Here is a 23,138-nt window from a genome sequence, read left to right on the forward strand (position 1 = left end):
AATTATTACTATTTCTTATTAGTTGTGTACCAATTTTCTAAAAAAGTTTGAGTTCCGGTGGCTAAAGAACTTACGCGTGTGGATTTTTGGTGGCTGACGATTATACGACGAATGGTCACATAGTTCGATAACAATAATATTTATGTAATAGTTTCATACATAACATTAACCGTAAGAAAATCGTGTGTACTGCAGTGCGAAAATCTATGTAGCAATACCTATAAGACAGCGTATTAACATTGTGCGAAAAAAAAAATCATGACTTTCGGGTAGAAATAACGATTAAAGTGACGGCTGCGAGCTAAATGTAGAAACAAAACGGTTTTTATTTTTGAAGAAATTTAATATTATATTATTGTAAATACTACGTGAAACCTGAACAACACGTACGCGTATTTATATCTCCAGTATTGTACAACATTACAACGACGACGACGACGGCGGCGGTAATTATTCAATTTGGCGTGGTCCAGCAGCAACATCATTGCATCAGTATTATCGTCGTCATATAGAGTGGTATATAATTTAGCGACCGCGTGTTTTAGTTGTTGTGCTCCGGCACCAACACCGGAATAATATGATAATATTATGCAAAGAATGTCGGTGTTGGGCCCGGATCCGCTGACCAAGGTGTCCCCTCCGCCGACATATCATTATCGTACAGTTAGCATGTATATAGGTACGTACGACAATAATAATAATAATATACAGACCCGGCGTTGACATCATCCCGGGTGTGTAAATAACGACAGTGCGACTTATGTTGATTTGGCATGCCGAGCGTAATGAATATATGCGGAAACCCGAAAAATCATCTACATCACACTATGCGACGACGACCTCACACAATGTGATTATATGTATATTTTTAATTTTTTAAAAATATAATAAATCTGTGTATGGATCCTATTCGGAAAAGATTAATCGCCACAGTAAATAAATAAAAACACAGAAGAAGTTAAATTTATTTGAAAATCGATGCGGAAGAATGAGAAAATACACGAAAAAAAGTTTTCGGGATGGCACAACTTTATCGAAGTCATGTATTAAAATACATATATGTTTGTATGAGTCCTCGAAATTTACCAAATCAAAATCGCAAATATTAATTACATAATAATATATATGAAATATAATGTTTCGCCCAGGGACTTCCTATGTACATAAGCATATTCCACTGAATAATGAAGATGACTTTTAACATCGTTCATCACATAATATAATTTTATATTCCAATGCTTGGTAGTATTATGTAATTATATTGTGTATACTATAATTATAATGTACACTGTATAGTGTATATTCTGATCGTAGTTTGGTCATCTCGTTTCATATTAAAATCTTGTACTAAACATTACCCATAAAATAAATAACCAATAAGGTTAAAACGTTATAGGTGAATATGAAATTGTAGGTACTTATAATAATACTTAACTCTAATATAAACTATTTTTTTTTCTTTACGAAAAACCCGAAAGTACCTAATGTATATTAATATTATAAGTAAATAATCATTATTTTTTTTTTTCGTAAATTATGGCTAAATATTTTTTAAACTAAGTGAATACTGTAAGTCATCAGATAAATCTCTTAAGAAATTTGTAAGAAAGTATACTTCCCGATATTTATTTATTTTTTTAACAAAATATTTACATATAAAAAAAATTAATTTTAATTTTTATAATAATATTATGAAATGTGTAAAATAATATTTTTACACAAGGCATGTTTTATCATCTTTCGTTGGCATAATGACATAATTACGAGAGTGAAAAGGAAAAAATTCACGCGTTCTAGATGGCGTAAACCTGACTTACAAAATACATACTCTGAACATTATACTCAGATTCTCATACGCGTGTGTTGAACATGGTATAATAATAACAATCGTAATAATGCAATGTAATGTAATAAACGGCAACTGGTGGGCTCGGCACGCGCGCTGCCACTACGACAAGAACACGCTTTCTACGGTATAATAATACTAATAACAAAATTAGTACTTGCAGACAACGCGAACGAAATAAAAAGTAAAGCAGAGTCAAGTCTGCCACACTTGCCGAGCCCCTAGGTCTAAAAAAAAAAAAATCAGATCGTATAATAATAATAATAATAGCAGATATAGGATTATATTATTATTAGGTATGTTATAACAACGAACGCTTTCGTCGTGTCTCCGAGAGATTTTCGAGAGATTATAAAAATAATAATAACTATCATTATATATTTATATACATAGAAAGAAACAAATGTGCATAGCCATGATGTTGCCATAATAATATAATAAATTGTACGCTTTTTGGGCACTTTTATACTTAGTTATACATTATTATTACATACCTAATAGATATTCGTAGTTCTGTAGATATTATGCGTGTAATATAGTATAAATATAGAGTGTTTTTTTGCATTCGCTGCTGTCAACAACTTTTTTCTTCTTGTTTTTTTGCTTTTGGATAATTTTAAGCAAAATTAAAATTTGTATGTAGTAAAAGTGGTTATTAAAATCTCAAAATGCACATCAAATATTAAAAGTTTACAAGCTTCTTTTCAAATCATAATTATTACAGTCTTATATCGTTCTAGTAAATTCGCAAAAATAAATTTTTATAAAATTCAAATTTTTTATCCAAAAATCTTCGTCGTATTACTAATGTCTTTTGTTTTCTATACTAGCAGAATTCTTGTCAATGATACTACGATAATAAGACTAAAGAGTAAAATATTTTCATAACGTTTATATAGTATTAATACATTTAGAGAGCAAAATTTTCCTTTGCCTAAGGCACAATAAAGGAAAGCTAGATTCCATCTGTCGATGCGTGAGCATCGTATAACAACGTTATGAAAATTGATATCTGATGACATTGCTGCAGAGCAGACAGTGCAATGCACCAAATGCATACATATATATATACATTGTGAAGCAGCAACGAATCTTACGAATCGCGTAAGGTCGTGTATACGCTCGCACTGGCGGCTATCTATATATTATATTATTATATATTACGCGGGGAGAGAAGAGGACAAAATAAAATCGTACCCGTATCTCATATACATATATTATGCTTATATATTATTATACGCGTTTGACAACCGGTCGTGTGCTTTTTTTCCACCGCCTGGCCAACATAGAAAATCCGCCAGCCGTTGACAATAGAAACATTCATCATATATATAACAGTTTTCCGATCGATACATTCACATATTTTTGCGTAGAGGATGAAAAAAAAATCCGATGGTATTGTCCGCGTTTTTCTGCAATTTTTCCGCCCCTCGTGCTCCTCAGAGACCACCACCCTGTCCGTCACATTGTATATTTATACATTCTAAAGATAATACCATCATAATTTTATTATATACATACGCAGACGAGTTGCTCTTCACCGCAGTCCTCTACGTCTACCTCTGCTGAAGAAGTAATGCATAATATTATTATTGTTATTATTATTATAGGTATACACGTCATGATGTATCTGCGATGATCTGCATGATATAGGTACACGGCGGCAACCGACAACACGTTAAAAATATAATATATTATAATAAACGTATAAACGCGTATGACCGCTGCGACATAAACAATAATAAATCATATTGTAGTAGGTATATCATATAGATACACGTCGGAGATCGCGATACGATTTTTTTTTCATACATATTATTTTAACATTATACTATCACAATACGTCACTATACAAATTTTATATTTGCGTGTTTAAACTCGAAGAGAGCGTTTTGATTTTTTCGAATTTCTCAACTATCATTTTTAAGATTTATTAAGAACACAGCAATATTACATTATAGTAATTAAGTATATGCTCAAAACCAAAAATAAGTACTTTTAAATTAAAAATTGATTATTATTGGTCAATTAAGTCATTTTTCACAGTTAAAGTAAATTAATGTAAACAATTAATTTTAAATTTGATTAAAATTTAATTTCCTAACATTTCAGTTTTTGCAGTTAGCGAATTATTGCTTCAAGTCTAAGACATTATATTATATACATATACATTAGATCGAATAACTGTATTGTTGGCGTGTCAAGGCGTTGTATCCTTAAGATCTTAATGAAAACAATCAACTTTGAACGATATAATAACAAAACTGATATAATACAATAATTAGGTTACTCGTAGGTATTCATTATTGTTATTGTATCTCGTTATAACAATAATTTAGGTGCTTAATACAACGCATTTGCGTGACCGGTCACCTCGATGAGAAATATTATCGACTGTTAGTCTTTCCTCACTATGTCCCCGAACAGCGATTGTACGATACATTATAAAATAGTATTACATTAGTGTACAATTATTTGTTTATCCGATATTAATATAACTGTATACATATGTGTTTTACCGGCGAATATCAATGTTGTAGCTACCCTTCTATTGTTTAAAGAGCTTGTGTACACAAAGGGTCTCGCAGTTCACGGTTAATGATAAGATATAATATAAAATATTAACTACACTGTGAAATTACCGTGGTAATTGATCGTGCTTTAATGGACAATAATAATATAATAATGATTTTGTGCGAATAATAACAATAATAATTCAAATAATGATAAAAATAAAACCGAGCACCAATCGATAATGGTGACCATTATTTGTTATTATATATATATATATATATATATATAAATACACATCATCTTGGGAGTTTGGAATCGCCAATTCGACAAGGTGTCTTATATTAAACATTAACACCATAAAGTTGAACTACCGAGCAGTAGTAAATGAGATCGAACAGACGTTGAGGATGAATGACAATCACCAGTTTATAAGTAAGAAAATATATACGATAATATGAATTACGTGCAAAATTAATACATACGTACATTAAAAACTAATATGAGTTCGTTGCCTAATAATAAATTATTAGTGAAGCATTTAGTCAGAAAAATTGACAGTCAATGAATTTCACGTTTAAATTATATAAATTGACAAGTACTATAATATCTATATTAAATGGGTAATTTGTTTGTTTACGGTCGATATTTATTATTATGATAACCGATGACGTGACGAGCAGTTGTGAAAACTCAGCGTGCTTATTTTAACTCCGTTTAATACGAAAAAAAATACATCATTCCATACAAATCAAGTCCTATAAGTTTTAACATTTTAATTTATAAAAAATTGTACGATGTAGCTTTATATAAGACTGTTTCTAAACCGTACAGAAAAATCATATGCCGAGCGGCTTCTCTGAAGTTGTGGTATATTATCATAACATTAAAGTTGACATCGGGGAATGATTGTAACGATATCATCATGTGTTAAATATCCATGAGTTATGATGTTGTCACCACGGAGTTCAGATTTTTCGCGACAAAATATTGGTTCAAAATTTAAATTCAGAAATTTTCAAAATAAATTAAACATTTTCTAATACATACAACAATAAAAAGCAATATATAATTATACATACATCGTACCTATATCACCTTACATTAGATAAAACCTATATATATTAAACTTCAGGAAATTATTATAAATTCTTTAGGTAGAGATATTAAAAACATACATTTTTAGTTTTATATTAAAATAATTAAATTTCTGATATTTATTATGCATTACTTAGTCTTCTAACATGACATAATTATTTGTGTTCATTTCATACAGACCACGCTCACTCTGAAATGTCTATTATTATTAATATTATATTTGTACAACCTTTTATAACCAATATTATACAATAGTCAATAATAATGTTGTATTATTTTTAAATAATATTTCCTTTTTTATATTATAAAATTGTTGACGGCGGGTTACATTTTTCTACGGTGACATCAGTGGCAAATTGCATAAAAAATTCGACAATATTTAATGTAATGACATCATTGACATCGCACGCTGAAGTATATCTGTTTGTATATAAATTAAAATATACATGCACGCGCGTGTTTTTTATTATTATTAGTTTTTAATGATTGTGCGTCTTTTTATATGCGCGGAATCCCGCAGTTTCCAGAAATGAGATTATTATTATTTTTATTCCATACATCGGTCGGACAACGATGACGACACTAGTAATAATAATAATAATAATATTATAACGGGCCAACGACATGTATTCGTGGAATGTTAACGCCATCACCACAGCCAGAACACGCGATTATGTATAATATTATTATTTAATATAATATAATAAATAATATACTTGAAGGCGCTTCTGCCTCCCTACCCCAAATACCGTAACGTCGTAGGTCTACTTGATCTCTTGTAGCTGGATCCTTCTCTGGCGAATGCTGTTTTTTGTTATCGCGCGACATGAAACGAGATTAGACGAAAAGGTCACGGCGGCGTCGCCTTGGTCGGCTGTGCGGGTTCCGTGACGGCAAATATTATCATAAAATATGTAAAAAATAAAATGAAATAAGAATGTACGGAAATCTCACGCGCTTACGATATTATATATTTTAAAAATAATCTAATAGTTGTAAATTAGTATAATATGCGCGATGAAATATAATTTCGTTGACGCCAATAACCTGACAAACCAGACCCAAAAATCATCTCGCTGCTGCCGCCACACAATTCCAAATGAGTGATTATGACGTTGATGATAATAATATAATATAATAATTTTGTACAATATTATTAAAATAATGTATTCAAGTTCATTAATAATATTTCCAATTTAGACATGGCGGCATAGGCAAAAAGTAAAAAAAAATGTTAATAGACATGGTTTTCATGTCGTCTGTTTCGATATTGTGTCAAAGCGCCACCTCGACAAGTTATTATATCATCGTTATTGCGTTTCATATAGAGTTACTTAATTCTTTCTGTATTAATCAAATATAATACCCTTCAAACGTTGCGAAGCTACCTGATTGCGTTTTGAATAATTTGTTTACTATCTCGCGAGTAAACTATGCATAATAATATACAGGTGAACAAAATCCAAGTAACTTCCACGACAGTGCATTTAGATAATAACATTAAATACACGATAGTGCATGCAAGATAACTCCTTTATTTCTAAGTTACAGATATCTCTTAATCAAAACGATTATTATTAAAAAGTAAAAACGCATCGTGACCGGATTTGGGTCCCATTCGCGGATTAGGAGTGCTGTGTAGTGATAAAGGTACGCCGCAATGGTGGGCGGTGTGGTTATATAGAGATATAAATGTATATTATTATGTTGTTGATTATCAATTCAGAGATGAAAACTCGTATTATTAAAAACTATTAAAACATGCACGTAGTATTAAAACTTTATTTTTGATAGAAGAAAGTGCGTATAATGTTATATAATGTACAGGGAATTCATAATCATATTGAATAAGATAACCTTTATTTTTTTCTTTTAAAAGGCGACCTAAAGTTATATCAACTTAATTTTAAATGATAATTACAATTTTTCGTTTAAATTGTTAAGTAGATGATTGTTTTTTTTTTAATAATTTAAATCTGTACACATTATTTTTTAATTACCTGTTTAGTTTTTAGTACAGAGGTTAAAAGGATTTAAGATTAAGTTAGGTTAGGTTATTAATTTATTTTTGTATACTTAATTTAATTAATTTTTAAAACAATATTCATTTTACAATAATTCATAAACTAATTAAGCAAATCTTGGTTTAAATACATTAATATTTTAAGTAAAATTAATATTAAACAAAATAGTTTAAATTAAAAAAAAAAGTTGGTTATGATTTGAAAAAAATTAAATTTTTTGTCGCCAAATCCTATAGGACACTTTTTAAGTGCTGTAAAAATTCCAAGTAAATATTTTAAAATATATTCCTTAACAATATATGTACTGCTCCAAATTCACAACTGCAAGTATAATATGACTGTAGATAATATAGTATTCATAAGTCAATCGGATCTCGACAATTCTATTTTGTATACTATACGTGATTATTATATTTGTACAATAATACCACCAAAACTTGGTTATAATTGCTTTGCCAAGTCCGCCAAGCGAGAGGTCAGCGAGCGGCGAATTAAAAAATCGATCGCGGTGGCCGTCTGGTGTGGGTATGCCTTGACCCGTGTCTCTGGAACGTCGCAACATAGGTAGGTAGAATGCAAAATAAGCGCGCGCCATTGAAAACAGGACAGCATATGTAATTATAATATTAATAATGCGTAGTGGCGTGTTTAATGCGTTTTCTGGGAGAAACATTGCTCTCCAATGATAATGGGTGTCAGTTCATCCAGCTATATATATTACTAGCTAAATAACCTGTCTTCGCTAACGGAAATTGTCTCAACAAAAAACTGGCAAGTTCAAATAAAATGTGTGTCCTCCCTTGGCAAAAAAAAAGGGAAAAGGGACATCATAGGGACACTCAATAGAATATTTGTAACAATTTGTCGAAACTAAATAGTGAAAAAGTTGTCAGAAATGTAAATAGTTATAAGTCATGTTCTTATTTATGTACGTAAGGATAAGGATGAACATAATGATAGTATTGAAGTAAATAACATTTTTATTGTATTTTTATAAACTGCATATTTTATTATACTCGTAAGTATTTACTTGTTAAATGTTTTTAAAAATTTCAAAATATGTGTTTACTCGTACGATTAAAATCACCATATAACACGATTAAGTAACATTATTTTAAAAACTTAATTTCAACTTAAACTGTAGTGGTGGGTCACGCTAAACATGAAGTTAAAGGTTTTTTTATTTATGATATTATTATTTGGGTAATTTATAATGTATCATATGACGATGGAAATATAACGCTGTGGTGGTTAAATAGTTAAAATTTCAATTCACAAATGGAAGTCATTTTTGATTATTTTTCACATATCTCTGCACTATCCGGATTTATATGTTATTATCGTCAATTGTCATGTAATAATTATACACGTGTGTAGTCACACTCAGAGATGTAATATAATTAGTATAGTAGGTATACTATTAGAAAAAATTTCACTTTTCGGTTTCAATCAACAACCGAATGCATTAATACGCTCGTTTTCGAATGGCGTATAAATATATATATATATATATAACGCGTATATAATAACAATAATAATATTATCGTGTCGACAAAAGTTCTCTATACTACTGTATATGTTACGAGAAATCAATTTGGACATTGGGCATGTTAAATTAATTATTGTATTATTGCGTAACATTGTCTGCATTATATTTTCGCGGCGTGATTTTTTCTGGTCATTTCTAGTATTATTATCATTTAATAGCTAGATACCTAGGTAATAGGTAGACAAATTTTTTTTACCGCCATGCGATTCATTAACTTGACCTCGATCGGTCTCGTTACCGGCTTCCGGTTAATAAAATCGACCCAATAAATTATTATTCTTTATTATATATAATATATAAGCAATTAAACGTTATGACTTATAATTATTACGATTTAATGTATCATTCCTATTTTGTGTTGATGTATTTCAGTAGGTAACTATATAGATTAGATAGTTTTGTATACTTGTATAGGTCTGTCACTCACAACAGCCTTGGGTTTTTGTTTGTTATTGATTAGCACAATATTGTTTAGACAGTAATATATTAAAAATCAAATTGACCATAGCATATTCTTTTATTATATAAAATTTGTTGTTTAAATCTTACCCTCTTTAATTCTTAAGTTATAATTGTCTGTGGTGGAAACGTATATTTTGAAATTGAAATTTATTATTTTATTCATATATGTAAAAATGTTTAAAAATTTGATACAGGACAAAAATGTACTATATAATTATTATTAGCTATAGTTATATTTTGAAAAATGGAAAAACAAAAATCTATTATGCACGTTATATATTTATTGTATTATGCATGAATATAATAAAGTCGATAAAGTTAAACTTAGGTTTTTTTTTTCACAAATACCTAAAACGTTTTTTACAGAAACCCACGCTTTACTATAGTAATATTGTAGTACATATACCTGCAGATGAACGGCCTCGATAAACGCAATTTGAGAATAAAATCATTAAAGTAAGGTTTAAGCGTCTTACACGTGCTAATGATTTTCACGCGTTAATGTGTTCATTCATTTTCGATCTTAACGGTCATTATTAAACATTTTTTAAATTTTTTTTAACCGTAATTTCTTCTAATAAAACATTAGGAGGTGTACATTCACAAAGCAAAAGGTTTACCTGTCTTTTATTTTTATTGATAATAGCATAATATTAATAAAAAAATAATATGTTTTGTATGATATTATAATTTAAGAGATCAATGTACAAGATTAGATTAGGTGTATATATTATTTTAATGCGTACAATAAATAATAATATTCATATGAGACAGAGTCGAGAAATCAAAAGGAAAAATCTCTGAATATAACAATGCGGCGCAAGTGTTTCGTCATAAAATATCGTACAATATATAATTATTATTATAAGAGACCTAACTATGCGATAGTATATTTTATAGTAAATATGATTTCACGACCGGCCGTGTAAATAGGTATAGAATAATACCTAAATGATAGCTTAATTTAAAACAAACTCGGCTATTACAATGTATACATGGTGCGCGTGTATAATATATATATAAATATACAGAAACATCGACCATACGTTTATTATACGATCGTTATCATTATTTTCACTCGGTTTTCCGATTCGGTCGGATAGATAGTGACGCTCGATTGTGTGGGAGACATACTCCCCTCTCATCCTCTTAAATTCCTCGAAGATTGTCGGAGAAGCGTTTTATATATTATTTAGGTTTGCTATATATTTATAAGAAATGTGCCGATAATAAGAACATATTAGAAATCGGACCTATGTCTGAATGTTTTTTTCTCTTTTGCATTATCATTCCTAATGGCTGTTAAAACGGTACGAATTTGACAAAATAAATAAACCGCAAAACCGTTTGTGTCTTGCAATGATATATATATAAACCTTTCACCGGAACGTCACACATTGTTATTATCATTATTTTCTGCGCACGCGTTTCAACACGAAAACGTCACGTAGTTCGTTTAATATTAGGTATATACTGTACATATTATAAACACACACAAATAATACGTATAAATTGTGTATACAACATCAACAATCATAATAATAATATTGTTGTTTACTATATACAATATAATATATAAGTAAATAAGTATTATTTATAAATAAATATAGGTACTCGTATATGTATTGTTATAAGCGCGAAATGACCGTATCGACGCGTTATATCGTTTTCCGACGATTTAATAATATATTGTTATATTTGTCCACTGTGCAGATATATATTAGTATAGGTGTTTCTCTTAATAATTTTCAGTCATATCGATTCTATTTTACAAATTATGTATCTTTATATTTGTTTATTAATTATAAATATTTTAAATTTTATCAATTATTAGACTTAATATTTAATTAGAATTTTGCGTACAAGCGTTTAAAGATCGATATCAAACGCTTAATAATTAGTAATTTTATCGTGTATAGTTGATAGTTGTCAGAGAGATAATAATAATATAGAGATAAATGCCAAAAGGATACAAAACTGCAACATAATAATAATAATAATAATAATAATAACAACAACAATATAATAATTAATTAGATAATGTTCAGATAGACGGGAAACGGAGACTTTAATGAATGGTGCGTGCGCAGAAGCGATTTAAATCGCAATAGCTGCAGTATAATATTATAGTAATGGATAAGACGTATCACAGTAGCACGTGCAATTATCGTGATTTTCAATAACTTTCTTAAAAATTTTCATTTTTGAAATATTTTGATTTGATTATAATTATTGATGCTGTGGACTATCGTACTTATATATCTAATATTCATATAATAATATACCTATATATTATATTATAAGTACTCGTATAATAGAAATACTTGATCATTTTATTTGTTGTTAATTCTTATGTTTAATTTTTTATTGCAGTCTAATTATTTATACCAATCATTTTAACGACCCGTTAAAATAGTTTTAAGTTCATTTCAAAGCAAGAGGCGGGTACATAATATTATGTATAATATACTTAATACTTATGTACACCCTGTATTTTATATATATAGGTATGTGTAATATAATATGAAATCGCCGCCGTGAAATCGTTATTGCAGTGTATTTATATGTATAACAACAACAATAATAATGATATTCACGTTCGCGCGTAAGTCTAAGTATACATATTATATATATTATTATGATGCGCGCGCAGATATGCGCGTCCAGTGAAAGTATTGGAGTATGATATATTATATTATAATAACAGTAATAAGTAGTAGTAATAGTAGCTATATAGTATACTGAGATTTAACGCAGGCAAAAGCGCAAGCAGCTGGTGCATATATATAAATGTACGCGGAGACCAACACACGCAAACGTTGAACGTATTTAACACATTGTAAATACGAGTTGGCAAATAGTAATAATAATAATAATATCGGGGGAGAAACGTTTGGCTCGAGGGGTACAGCAAGTAAAAGCGATATTCTCGCTCGCGCGACCAGTTGATTCGTCGTCGTGCGGTATGTTATTAAATTACTACGGCGTTTTACGCATATAATATTATTATACATTATAGGTATAGGTATATATTATATTTTAATATATAGCGTCGTTTTTTTTTAATGGACTCCCTGGGGGAAGACCTATCTATTGGCGCGCGTATAAATCAAGTAGGTATACGACCGCGGTTTTTAATTTTTTGTCAGACGATCAACTCATTGCAAACGGTTTCATACATCATATACAACATATATTATATAATATTGTTTTTTTTGAGTCTTCAAAACGTTTTATTATTTATTAGCAAAACTTAACGACTGGTATATTCGTCGCAGACTCATCGCTGCAATACACTAAGCACGCTTTGTCCTCCCTCCACGACTCAATCGGTCACCACTGCAAGTTGCGATATCGGTTGTCGCGAAATCGTAAAAAATAGGACATGTGCCTCTGCATAAAATATATTTTACCAATAATTTATAGGACGTGTATAGTCATCGTATCGATTATTACAGTTCACATAACATTTTAAATTCTATCAATAGGTAATTCAAAACTTTAACATAAAAGTTTCGCATTATAATATATATTTATATATTGTTAGTACATATTATTGATTGATTACTCAATGCAAACTGGAATATCGCAGTTTTTCAGTACCCGCGTTGGTTGTGGCTTACAAGCGGTCCAATTTTTGAATAGCATAGACTAGGGTGACCATTTTCATATAAAAATAAAAAACGGGACAAACAATTTTTATTGATATATTAATTTTTATTTTTTCCAATCACATTTAAGTTATAATTTATTAAAATAATAAAATAATAATCAATAAATAATAATTATAATATGTTACCTTATACTATAAATATATATATATATTATTTACATATTTATATATATCAAAGTTGTATATACTGTGCATATATAAATATATGTAATATTGTAAATATCAACTACAGTCGCTAAACATACTCGGTGATTTATAATTTTCTGTATCGTGAAATCTGAATTGTATACATCAACGATGGATCGATTTTCCTCTATACCACGATTTCTCGTCTACGTCACAGCGGCGATTTCGGATACAATTGTTTGCGTTGATACTAACTGTATCTCAATCATCTCTTCAATAATTGTATTATATAATATATATATATATATATATAATGTATTAAATATTTCGTTTATATTATTAAACGTTTGCGGTCATCCTAAATCGCTATACAATGCTGTTATTACGTCACTTGTACATGACATACACATGACATACATCGATAAGTTTCGACATCAGTACATATAATAAATATATTCATACGAGTGTGTGCAAATACCACTACATAAAATAATAAATGCCAATATACATAACTACGAGTGGCTCACATCGCGCGGCCGAATACAACTTTCATTTCGGTCCTCATCTGATTGAAGATAAAAACTGTCGTTTTCTTTAATATAGATTGGTATAATGATAATATTTTGATCTGAATGTATAGTATCTATAAATTTTATAGTATCAAAGGTGTGTGCTACTATAGGAGAAATTAACTCGAATGAGTTATAACTTATAAATTAATTTAACGTTAAAAACGTAGTTAACAAACAGTAATATATTTTACCCTGGAAGTTTGAAGAAAATTGGGAGAAAAATATTATTTTATTCTGCAGTTTAAAATAAGTTAATTATTTTTATAATTTTTTGATTACTACCCTGTCATGCGGATAGTGATTAAGTTACTTTAAATTTTATTTTTAAATAACAACTAAATATTTTGTTAACGATCCATCTTATACTGTGAGATATTTTGTGTACCCTACAGTAGTCACCTTTGTTGTAACGACTGTTTTATTGTTGCGGCACACCAAAATGGATGTAGATACAACGCATCATCATTATATCCTAGCTGATACATCTATTATATTATAATAGAGACTCAACTTACCCTGTAATTTAAGAACATATAATATTATTAAATATACATTTTTAGGTAGTAGGTACGATCTGTCGCTCCAACGCGTAAAACATATAGGTAGCTTAAATAGGTAAACGTTGTATACGTAAGGGTGCTACGATTAACTAATTGTATGTTAACTATGTATATTGTATAATATTATTATAATAATACCTGTAAAACGGTTTTTGATAGATTGCGTGCGTATCATCATTTTGGATCTTTATCCTTCAACTTTGTCCAAAGAACGTCGTCGTGACGATAATAATATAATATAATATGTAATAATGTCAGATTTTTATTCTCACGCATAGACAGTATATATAATCATATTATAGTCTTTGTATAATATTTATTCCAGTGCAGGTAATACCTACATCAATTATTTTTGTATTAATATATTGTGTAATACTAGAATTTTGGCATATTTAGAATTTAAAAATTTTAACACTCATACTTATAATAATGGTTATTATTCGAGAGTTTTTCGAATATTGCTACTGTAATTATTTTATACACCATTGAATATAATTGATATTCATATTTTTTATAGCGATAAAACACACGCATACTAGTAAAATTATCTCTTTTAATTCCGATCTGAAGGACAGAGACATCCAATAATTGCAGATAATTAGATATATTTATTTAAATAAGATTTAACATATTATTTGCTATCGTTTTCGTAATATTTTTTGTGGGATTATTGGAATAGTCATAATATTATCATAATTATTTATAATAATATTTTTTCGGTTCGTTGCGATGATTTGTGTACGAAAATAATATTATTTAAATATAATATACATATAATTTGTAGTATTCAGAACTAAAATGTTATAAATTATTCAGTCATAGATAATACGTGTCATATAATATACTACCATCGATTATTTTATTTACTTGCAATATCATACGATTCTAATGGTGTGTATTCGATCTGAAGAATTCGGCCGATTTTTGTTTTGGAAAATATAATGATAGTATTTTTAATTTTCTACGGTTGCCATAATATTTATACATATTTCATATTATATTAATATTTTTTATATCACGACAATGTATTATAAATTATATTATTTAATAAGCAGTCGTGGCTCGAAGTCAATCCCATCGTATTATGTCATATAAAATAGATGCATATTATGGGCAGTAAACGCAATCAAATTTTGTTGTAATGAAAATTTTGTTGTGAATTGTTTTCAAATTCACTTATAACCGGTGTGAAAAACCAATTTCGGTGTATTAACATGCAGGTATAATAATGATATTAATTTATTTAGAATATCATTAGAAAAACCCGATAACTATAATATCTATTAAAAATGTGTATTATCCCCGTTCGTACATAAATCAAGTTATCTCGGCAGTGAACTTTGGCGTGTGAGCACAATCGACGGAATTATACATTTTCGTTATGCGCAGGAAAACCAGACAATATTTATAGGTGCGATACGCGCATTCTTATAGTTTAAACGGTTGTTAAATTCTCTACATCAACGACGATGATAATATTGTATAATATTATGTCGCCTAACGAGATCGAAGTAGGAATTTTTAATTTACATCGATAGATTATTAATTAGACGTGCGGGCGCGAGTGTGAGGTGTGGTCTGCGCCTAAAATATTTTAAAAGGATTGCACACGAACGCCGACGCGAATAATACTTGGTAATAATAACATGTATTATTCGACCAACGGACACCTGACGAATGGAAAACAAATTCGACTGTCGTTGCTGCCGTGGCCTCAGGTCCAATGACCGTCGTGCATTAACATACAAACATATTTTCTTAACGGATTTTCACTCGTGGGTCATATATATTATACGTTTTTGTCGTGCTGTAGTGCATTACGGGTTTTCGATTGACGCACGTCGATGGACAATGTCGATTAGCGTATTATATCCATAAAATTACGATTGTTTTGATATTTTGTCGTATACGCACGATGCACCACAATGGTAATAAACATAAAATACATATTCATTTATTATTATTTCTGATGAAACAGTAGGCGACAGCGATATGAAATATTAAGTATCTCGGCATTATGCCGTATCACGTCGATGGCATCAACCTCTGTTGTGGTTATTACTTATTAGAAGACCGGAAGTTTAGTGATAGTGGATGCGTATAATAACAATTAGTGTGATATGTGGAATGCTTACGATTTAAAAAATCTAAAAACGGTATGTAAATATGCCTTTATAAAATAATCATAATATACAAAGGCATAAAATTCGTTAAAAACTGTATACTACTTATTTTAAAAATTATATTATAAATTTTTAATAAATTATTAGTAGAGCATATTTCATAATAGCGAATTCTATAATATCTATACTTATGGAATTATGTCAAAAACAGCATAATTTGTATGGCATGCCTGTGTAATGTATATGAGCCTCAACTATGTACTTTTAAATCCAAAATTTAAAAGAGTAGTTTACCATAGTTGAAAACACAATAAAGACCTGTTATGGTTTTCAATCTAGGGACATTAATCAATCATCATTTAAAATCAACGATGCGGTAGATAATAGATATATATATATAAAAATATTTTTAAATGTCACAAAAATTGAATTAAATATCTATAATTTGGGGATGGTTTGTATTTTAAAAAGATTGACAACCATCGGTCTACATCTATGTGACTAGGCGGAAATTAGGTCGTGCTGTAGTCGACCTGAATATAAATATCACGAACTTGATAATAATAAATTTGTATTACGCATGCGCGTATTGTATATTGTATAAGCCGCGGGGGCGGTGATACTGAGCGATGCCTTATATTATATATTACATTAAATACGTTATTGCGATGGTGGTACAACGGCGACATAATATAATTGTAGTATGGAAGTGAATATACGTGGTTTATACGATTGGATTTAAAGTGAAACACGGCAGCATGTAATCGTCGTCTATATTTACGGTGCATGCGTAACACGCCTGAAAATGCACCCACGATGACGATCCACCGCGGTCGACTTCAATTTTTTTCCTTTTATAATAATATGTTGAGTATTATTTATTTTCGAGAGAAGTAAAAAACCGCGATTCGTTAAAAATCCAACAGTTCAGAGTATAGGTCTACAAATATTATATAGTTACCTACTCTAGTCGCGGCGGCAGCGTAGGCGTATTTTAATAAAATATATTTCGCTTCTATGAGAGAACGACTAAAACATAATTAAATAATAATATATCGTAAAATAAATCCCGTTATAATATATTATATTAGTAATAATAAGTAAAAACATATAATATTATGTTAGATGTGTTTTATAGTACATATACCTATAGGGCAAATATATAAATATATGCATTTTTAGGTAGAGTGATTTAATTTATTGTAGTTACTATAACAATTATTTCGCTAACTGTGATCCCTTCTCTTTTTTCTCATCTATCGAACCGTGCAGCTTACTAGGTATTTAAAATGGTTTCATTTTTTTTTTTTTTTTTGTAATTTATGTCCAGAGTACTATTCACTCAGAAAAAAAAATACTTGCTTTATTGATAATAAATATTTAACTCAACCTTATTTGTACACTTTATTATTACATTCTTTTCTGTGTTTATTTTTTTAAATTTCTTATAATATGCTTGTAATTTATTGTCAGAACATTAATAAATGTGCAAAGGAACAAAATTTCTTGGTTATACAAGTATCTTTTAAAAAAATTCTACAGAGTACAAAGTATAATAAAATTCGGACTCTGAATTCATCCTGACTATCAAAGTTCTATAATACGATATATCAACGTGGAAAAAAGTCATTACACCCACCTATTATTCTTACGCGTTGTATGTTAGGTTTTGTTCGTTTTGCACGGTGCGTTGGATCATCGTAATAATTCGATTATAATCGCTTATACCTACAACAAAAATAATAATGATAACATGTATCGCGCGACCACTATACCATAGGTATATTCGCGATAAATATTAATAAGAATCTGCGTATTATAGTATTACCTATACATTATGTAGGTACATACATAATATTATAAAGCATATGTATTATTATTATTATTATTATTATTATTATATCGTCGTAATAATAATATTAATACCGTGAAACGAAAATTGTCTTCACGGCCGGGTGTTTTACTCTCACTTAAAATGCAAATTAAAATCTCGCACCGCAAATCGTATATTGTATATTCACATAAACACATACATGACGTGACGGGAGCAGAGCGCGAAAAATTATTAAAAAAAAAAAAAAAACAAAATCCATAATATAATGATAAAAATAACCCATCGGCCAATTTGTGGTGCATTAATATCATATTATTATGCTATTTTTTTATAGTAATAATTTAAATCAGAGCGGTGATCGGCGGGGCAAGGTCGTCAGCGGCTGCGGTACCACGCCCGAACGGATTTCGCGAAACAGACCCCCGAGGGTTAGCCCGCCTGCCACGATTACATTTATATAATTTTAATATTATATATATATATATATATAATATTATTACTTGTGTGGTTTTGCTTTTTCTCTCTTATACTCTTTTTCTCACCTACTCCTTCCTTCTCGCACAGTTCCCGAGGTAGTCGCGACCGTCAAGGTCGTCCAGGAAAAATCGTGTTTTTTTTCGTTATACATTTTATGTAACACACGCGTGCGGATTTGATTTAGGGCGTTGCCATCGTCGTTGCCGATTTAATATTATTACACTTACAGAGTTATTACGACATGTGTGCGGAAATCTCTGGCCAAATAGTATACATTACGATTATAATTATACATTATACGATATTATAACCATCCTTATACCATGTGTATCATTATAAATTGTTATTATCGCGATTGATTCTTTGTACGTGATATTATTTAGCTCCTGTTGGACGGTACGCGTGTTTAAGATTGTCGATTAAATACGATTTTATTTTTTTTTTTTTACCGTGGGTGTTATAAAATAATAAAGTGCCATTATTGGTGATGTTATGTTTGTTATAAGTAGGTAAAAATGGCAAAGTTGAAAAGGTTAAGTTACAAGTTAATACTTAAATATTGTGCAATAATGATATAATATTTAACCAGATTAATAAGAAATTACTTGTTTTTAATTATTACTTAGCGGGTTATGCATAGGTAGTGATCGCTGAGCAACTTTCATTTTTTTTATTTCATTAAAAATAAATTATATTATTATTTAAAGTTCCAAATTATTTGTTTAGTGGTTAGGCATATTACACGTTACTTAAACGCATTTAGTGTCAAGTAATATGTTTAATTTTGTTTTAACTACAGCTATAGATAATAAATAATTCATAGGTTTTTAAAGTTAACCAAAAAAACCCCAAGTTAATACAACACGGATACTTTTAAGTATCTGATTTGCCGACTAGTTAGTTATAAAGCATAAAAATAAATAAACCTTTAAGCTGTTAACATTAACAACCTTTGTGTATACGAATTATCGGGTGCATTGTTGGGCGTATACATATAAACTCCACGATTTTAATGTTATGCGTGTTTAGTGACGACCGAGTGGTTTTACACGTTTAAAACCATCCGTACGATATAAAGTATAATATTACGTATATACTGTAGTAGTATTACAATATTATACGCGTCTTAAATTTATCTGTTATTGTCCACGGTACACGAAACGTAGTTTTTATTTTTATTCGCAGACTATAATAGTATAATATAGTATGTTATTATAATATCCTATATGAAGCTATAGTATATGTCGACTATCTTCTTATATTTACATATTATATATCGGTAAGAAGGCACCTACATTGTACTTATTATTATGCAGTGCTACTAATGCGCGTTATTACGTAAACAACCACCAAAACATTTTTTACATTGTCGTTATCGATATAGCTACCTATAAATAACAAATTGTTTTGATATTTTATTTTTGAATAATATGATATAATATAACTTGAAAGAAACACTGTTATTTGGTCATACCTTTAACCTCTTTGATAGTTTCGAAGGTAGAAAACACGGCTAAAAATTTCTCCTCTACATGCAAATAAATTGTGTTCCAGGAAACAGCATTTTTATTTTATTACCTTAATAATTTTCTGATAATAATCAGTTTGCCGGTAACTGTTTATAACTTGTCCGTACTTCACGTATAATGATAATAATACCAACCAAATATTTTAAAATTATATATATATTATATATATTACACTAAATATAAAAATAAAATATATAAATATTTTATAAAGTTTGAGAAACTTTTTTTAAAGGAAATGAGTAAGAAATGTGTTAAGTACGTTAAGAATTATTAATGTATGTGAGTAATTTCATGCTGGATATTAATTATTATTTATTTTATGTTTCAACATTTTTTATCTTTTTAAATTAATTGTTTTCAATTAAATACATAGGTAACAAAAAATATTAAAAATATATTTTTGTAAATGAAAATAATTACATCAACATAAACAATAAAGAATGCATAAGACCCGTTTCACATGGGCGCGTATCGTATTCGCGCGTTTTTAGTTTACATTAAATAAGTTGATATGCGCAATACCGGCGAGGGAAATGCACTATCATTAGAGTGGTGCATATGAACTTATTCAATGTAAACTAAAAACGCGTACTTACGATACGCACCCATGTGAAAGGGGCCTAAGTTGTAACTTGATTAATAATTTTGAATTGTCTTGGAAATACTTTGGAAAATTCAGCATTAATAATCTACAGTAATTAATTATTTATATAGGGCTGTGGGTTAATTTTTAAATGTGATAAGTACGTAATAATTGTGTACGTTGCGACGGTATTAAATTTATAATTTATCAGACAAAACTAATCTTTTTCTGCATTAGTACATTCAGTATAGCTATTAATAGTTTATAATATTCTCCCATATTATAGGCATATACATTTTATCATTATCATAGTAAATATTATGTTCTCATTGTTTATTTATTTTTTATTTTATTTTTTCGTTCTCAGGATCATATTCAGGAAGTATTAGATAAATGGACGCAAATCGACGACGAAATTTGGGCCAAAGTGATAGTGCTTGAAAGAAACCGTCGAGTGGCCAAAGCTTATGCCCGAGCACCGATACTCACAGTGAACGGGTCTGACGAAGGATTCGATGGATACAGGTAATAATAATTGTTTGAATGACATACTTAACACAAATTATTATAAGTTGTTGATAGTTTAGGTATTATAGTGTACCAATATCGTATACATACATATATATAAAAACACAGATAAAAAGAAATATTTTAACAAGACTGTGAAAAGTATCATAGGTCAAGTGTTTTGCACTGTACATACATTTATCAACTTAATCGTTACACGCGAGAATAAACATTATGCTTAAGATTATTCCAGAGAATAACAGATATAATACGTTCTACTATTGAGACATGAAACTTTCATATAACATTGATAAAAATAAAAGAAAATTATTTCGTGTGAAATTCCAGTGGCATAATAATACACAATAATAAAATATTTAATATTATGGTCCGTTTGTTCAGCTGAAGTAGGTAGCATTCTAATTCCCGTAAAAATCTGATATTTCTATAGATAAATAATTGTGTAACTTATATGACAGCTAATAATGGTACTGACGTGGGGACCACTGCTAGTAAACCAAACATTTTTACCATTACATTTTTATTTTTTTAGATATTTTGTTTTAAACCAAATATTATACACAAAACAGTCAATTTATTGAGAGTCTAAAAAAACATTCCATGTAGTCATCGCTATGTAGAGTTTTACAAAATAGTGATATTTCTGAAGAATTTGAATCGGAGGAAGGATGCTTAAGCGATTATCTTTTAGTCCAAATCACACAAAATTCCCACATTTCACTTTTGCCCCTTTATATATCATATACTTTTCATAAGTTCCATGTACACATTTACGGTGATATAATAAAATGATAATTATTATAGTTTATCAAGACTTAATATTATAAAATAAACCATTTCACCTGCGCTTTAATTGTTTTGCTGATTTATTTCTATTAAGTGATTAATGCTTATTATTATAATTTTTCTAATATAAAACATTTAGTTTTATTTAGAATTGAAATGTGCTTGACAGTATAATAATAGTGATAGCTAATTCATTAATTTAATACAATAAACCAAAGTGATGACCACTGACCTTACAAAATAGAATTAACACGATCGCGGCGAGCCGTAGGTACTACAATGTTATTAAGTGTTGGGTACCACCTACTACTTAGGTATATTATTGTTTAAAGAATACATTTCCGGAAATATATACGCGCGAATCTAAGTTAAGGATGCATTTATATATGTGCCGTATAATGTACAACGATTTCCGCTGGTATATAATATTGTTTAATATAAAAGTCACGGTATACAAATCAATTTTAATAATAAATATTACTTTGTATTATGGGTAATATCATAATAATATTACATTATTATTGTGTCTCGTGAAAGGTTCATCACTAATCGATTGAACCTACACGATATTACGATAATAATTATAGAATATATTAATATATTATATGTATTATATATATTATTAGTATTATATTACCAATTCGATTTTATTCATTACTTTTCGGAGACACCAGCGCGACATATTATGTAGTAATAATAATAATAATGATGATATTAAATTGAATATAACATATATTTATCCAATCTTGATTTCTAAAGGAAGGAGATAGATAATTATAAATAAATGTAGGTTTCTAATATTACTATTCTTTTATCATTTTATTCCCATGTAAATTTAATCTCAAAGAACACTTGGG

At 29.1% G+C, this 23,138-nt stretch overlaps 1 protein-coding gene across 4 annotated transcripts in view; it reads left to right on the forward strand.

The window, feature by feature from the left end:
- The window catches only part of LOC112601368, a 151,091-nt gene that overhangs the window by 83,699 nt on the left and 44,254 nt on the right, over positions 1-23,138 (forward strand). For all 4 annotated transcript variants that reach the window (XM_025348962.1, XM_025348963.1, XM_025348965.1 and 1 more), the window contains exon 3: positions 21,335-21,492. In XM_025348962.1, the coding sequence (XP_025204747.1) occupies positions 21,335-21,492 (158 nt within the window). The remainder of the gene's footprint in view (positions 1-21,334; positions 21,493-23,138) is intronic.

The sequence above is a fragment of the Melanaphis sacchari genome, unplaced genomic scaffold (genome assembly GCF_002803265.2).
Source record: "Melanaphis sacchari strain LSU unplaced genomic scaffold, SCAv2.0 Contig77_pilon_pilon, whole genome shotgun sequence".
In the NCBI taxonomy this organism is placed as follows: domain Eukaryota; kingdom Metazoa; phylum Arthropoda; class Insecta; order Hemiptera; family Aphididae; genus Melanaphis; species Melanaphis sacchari.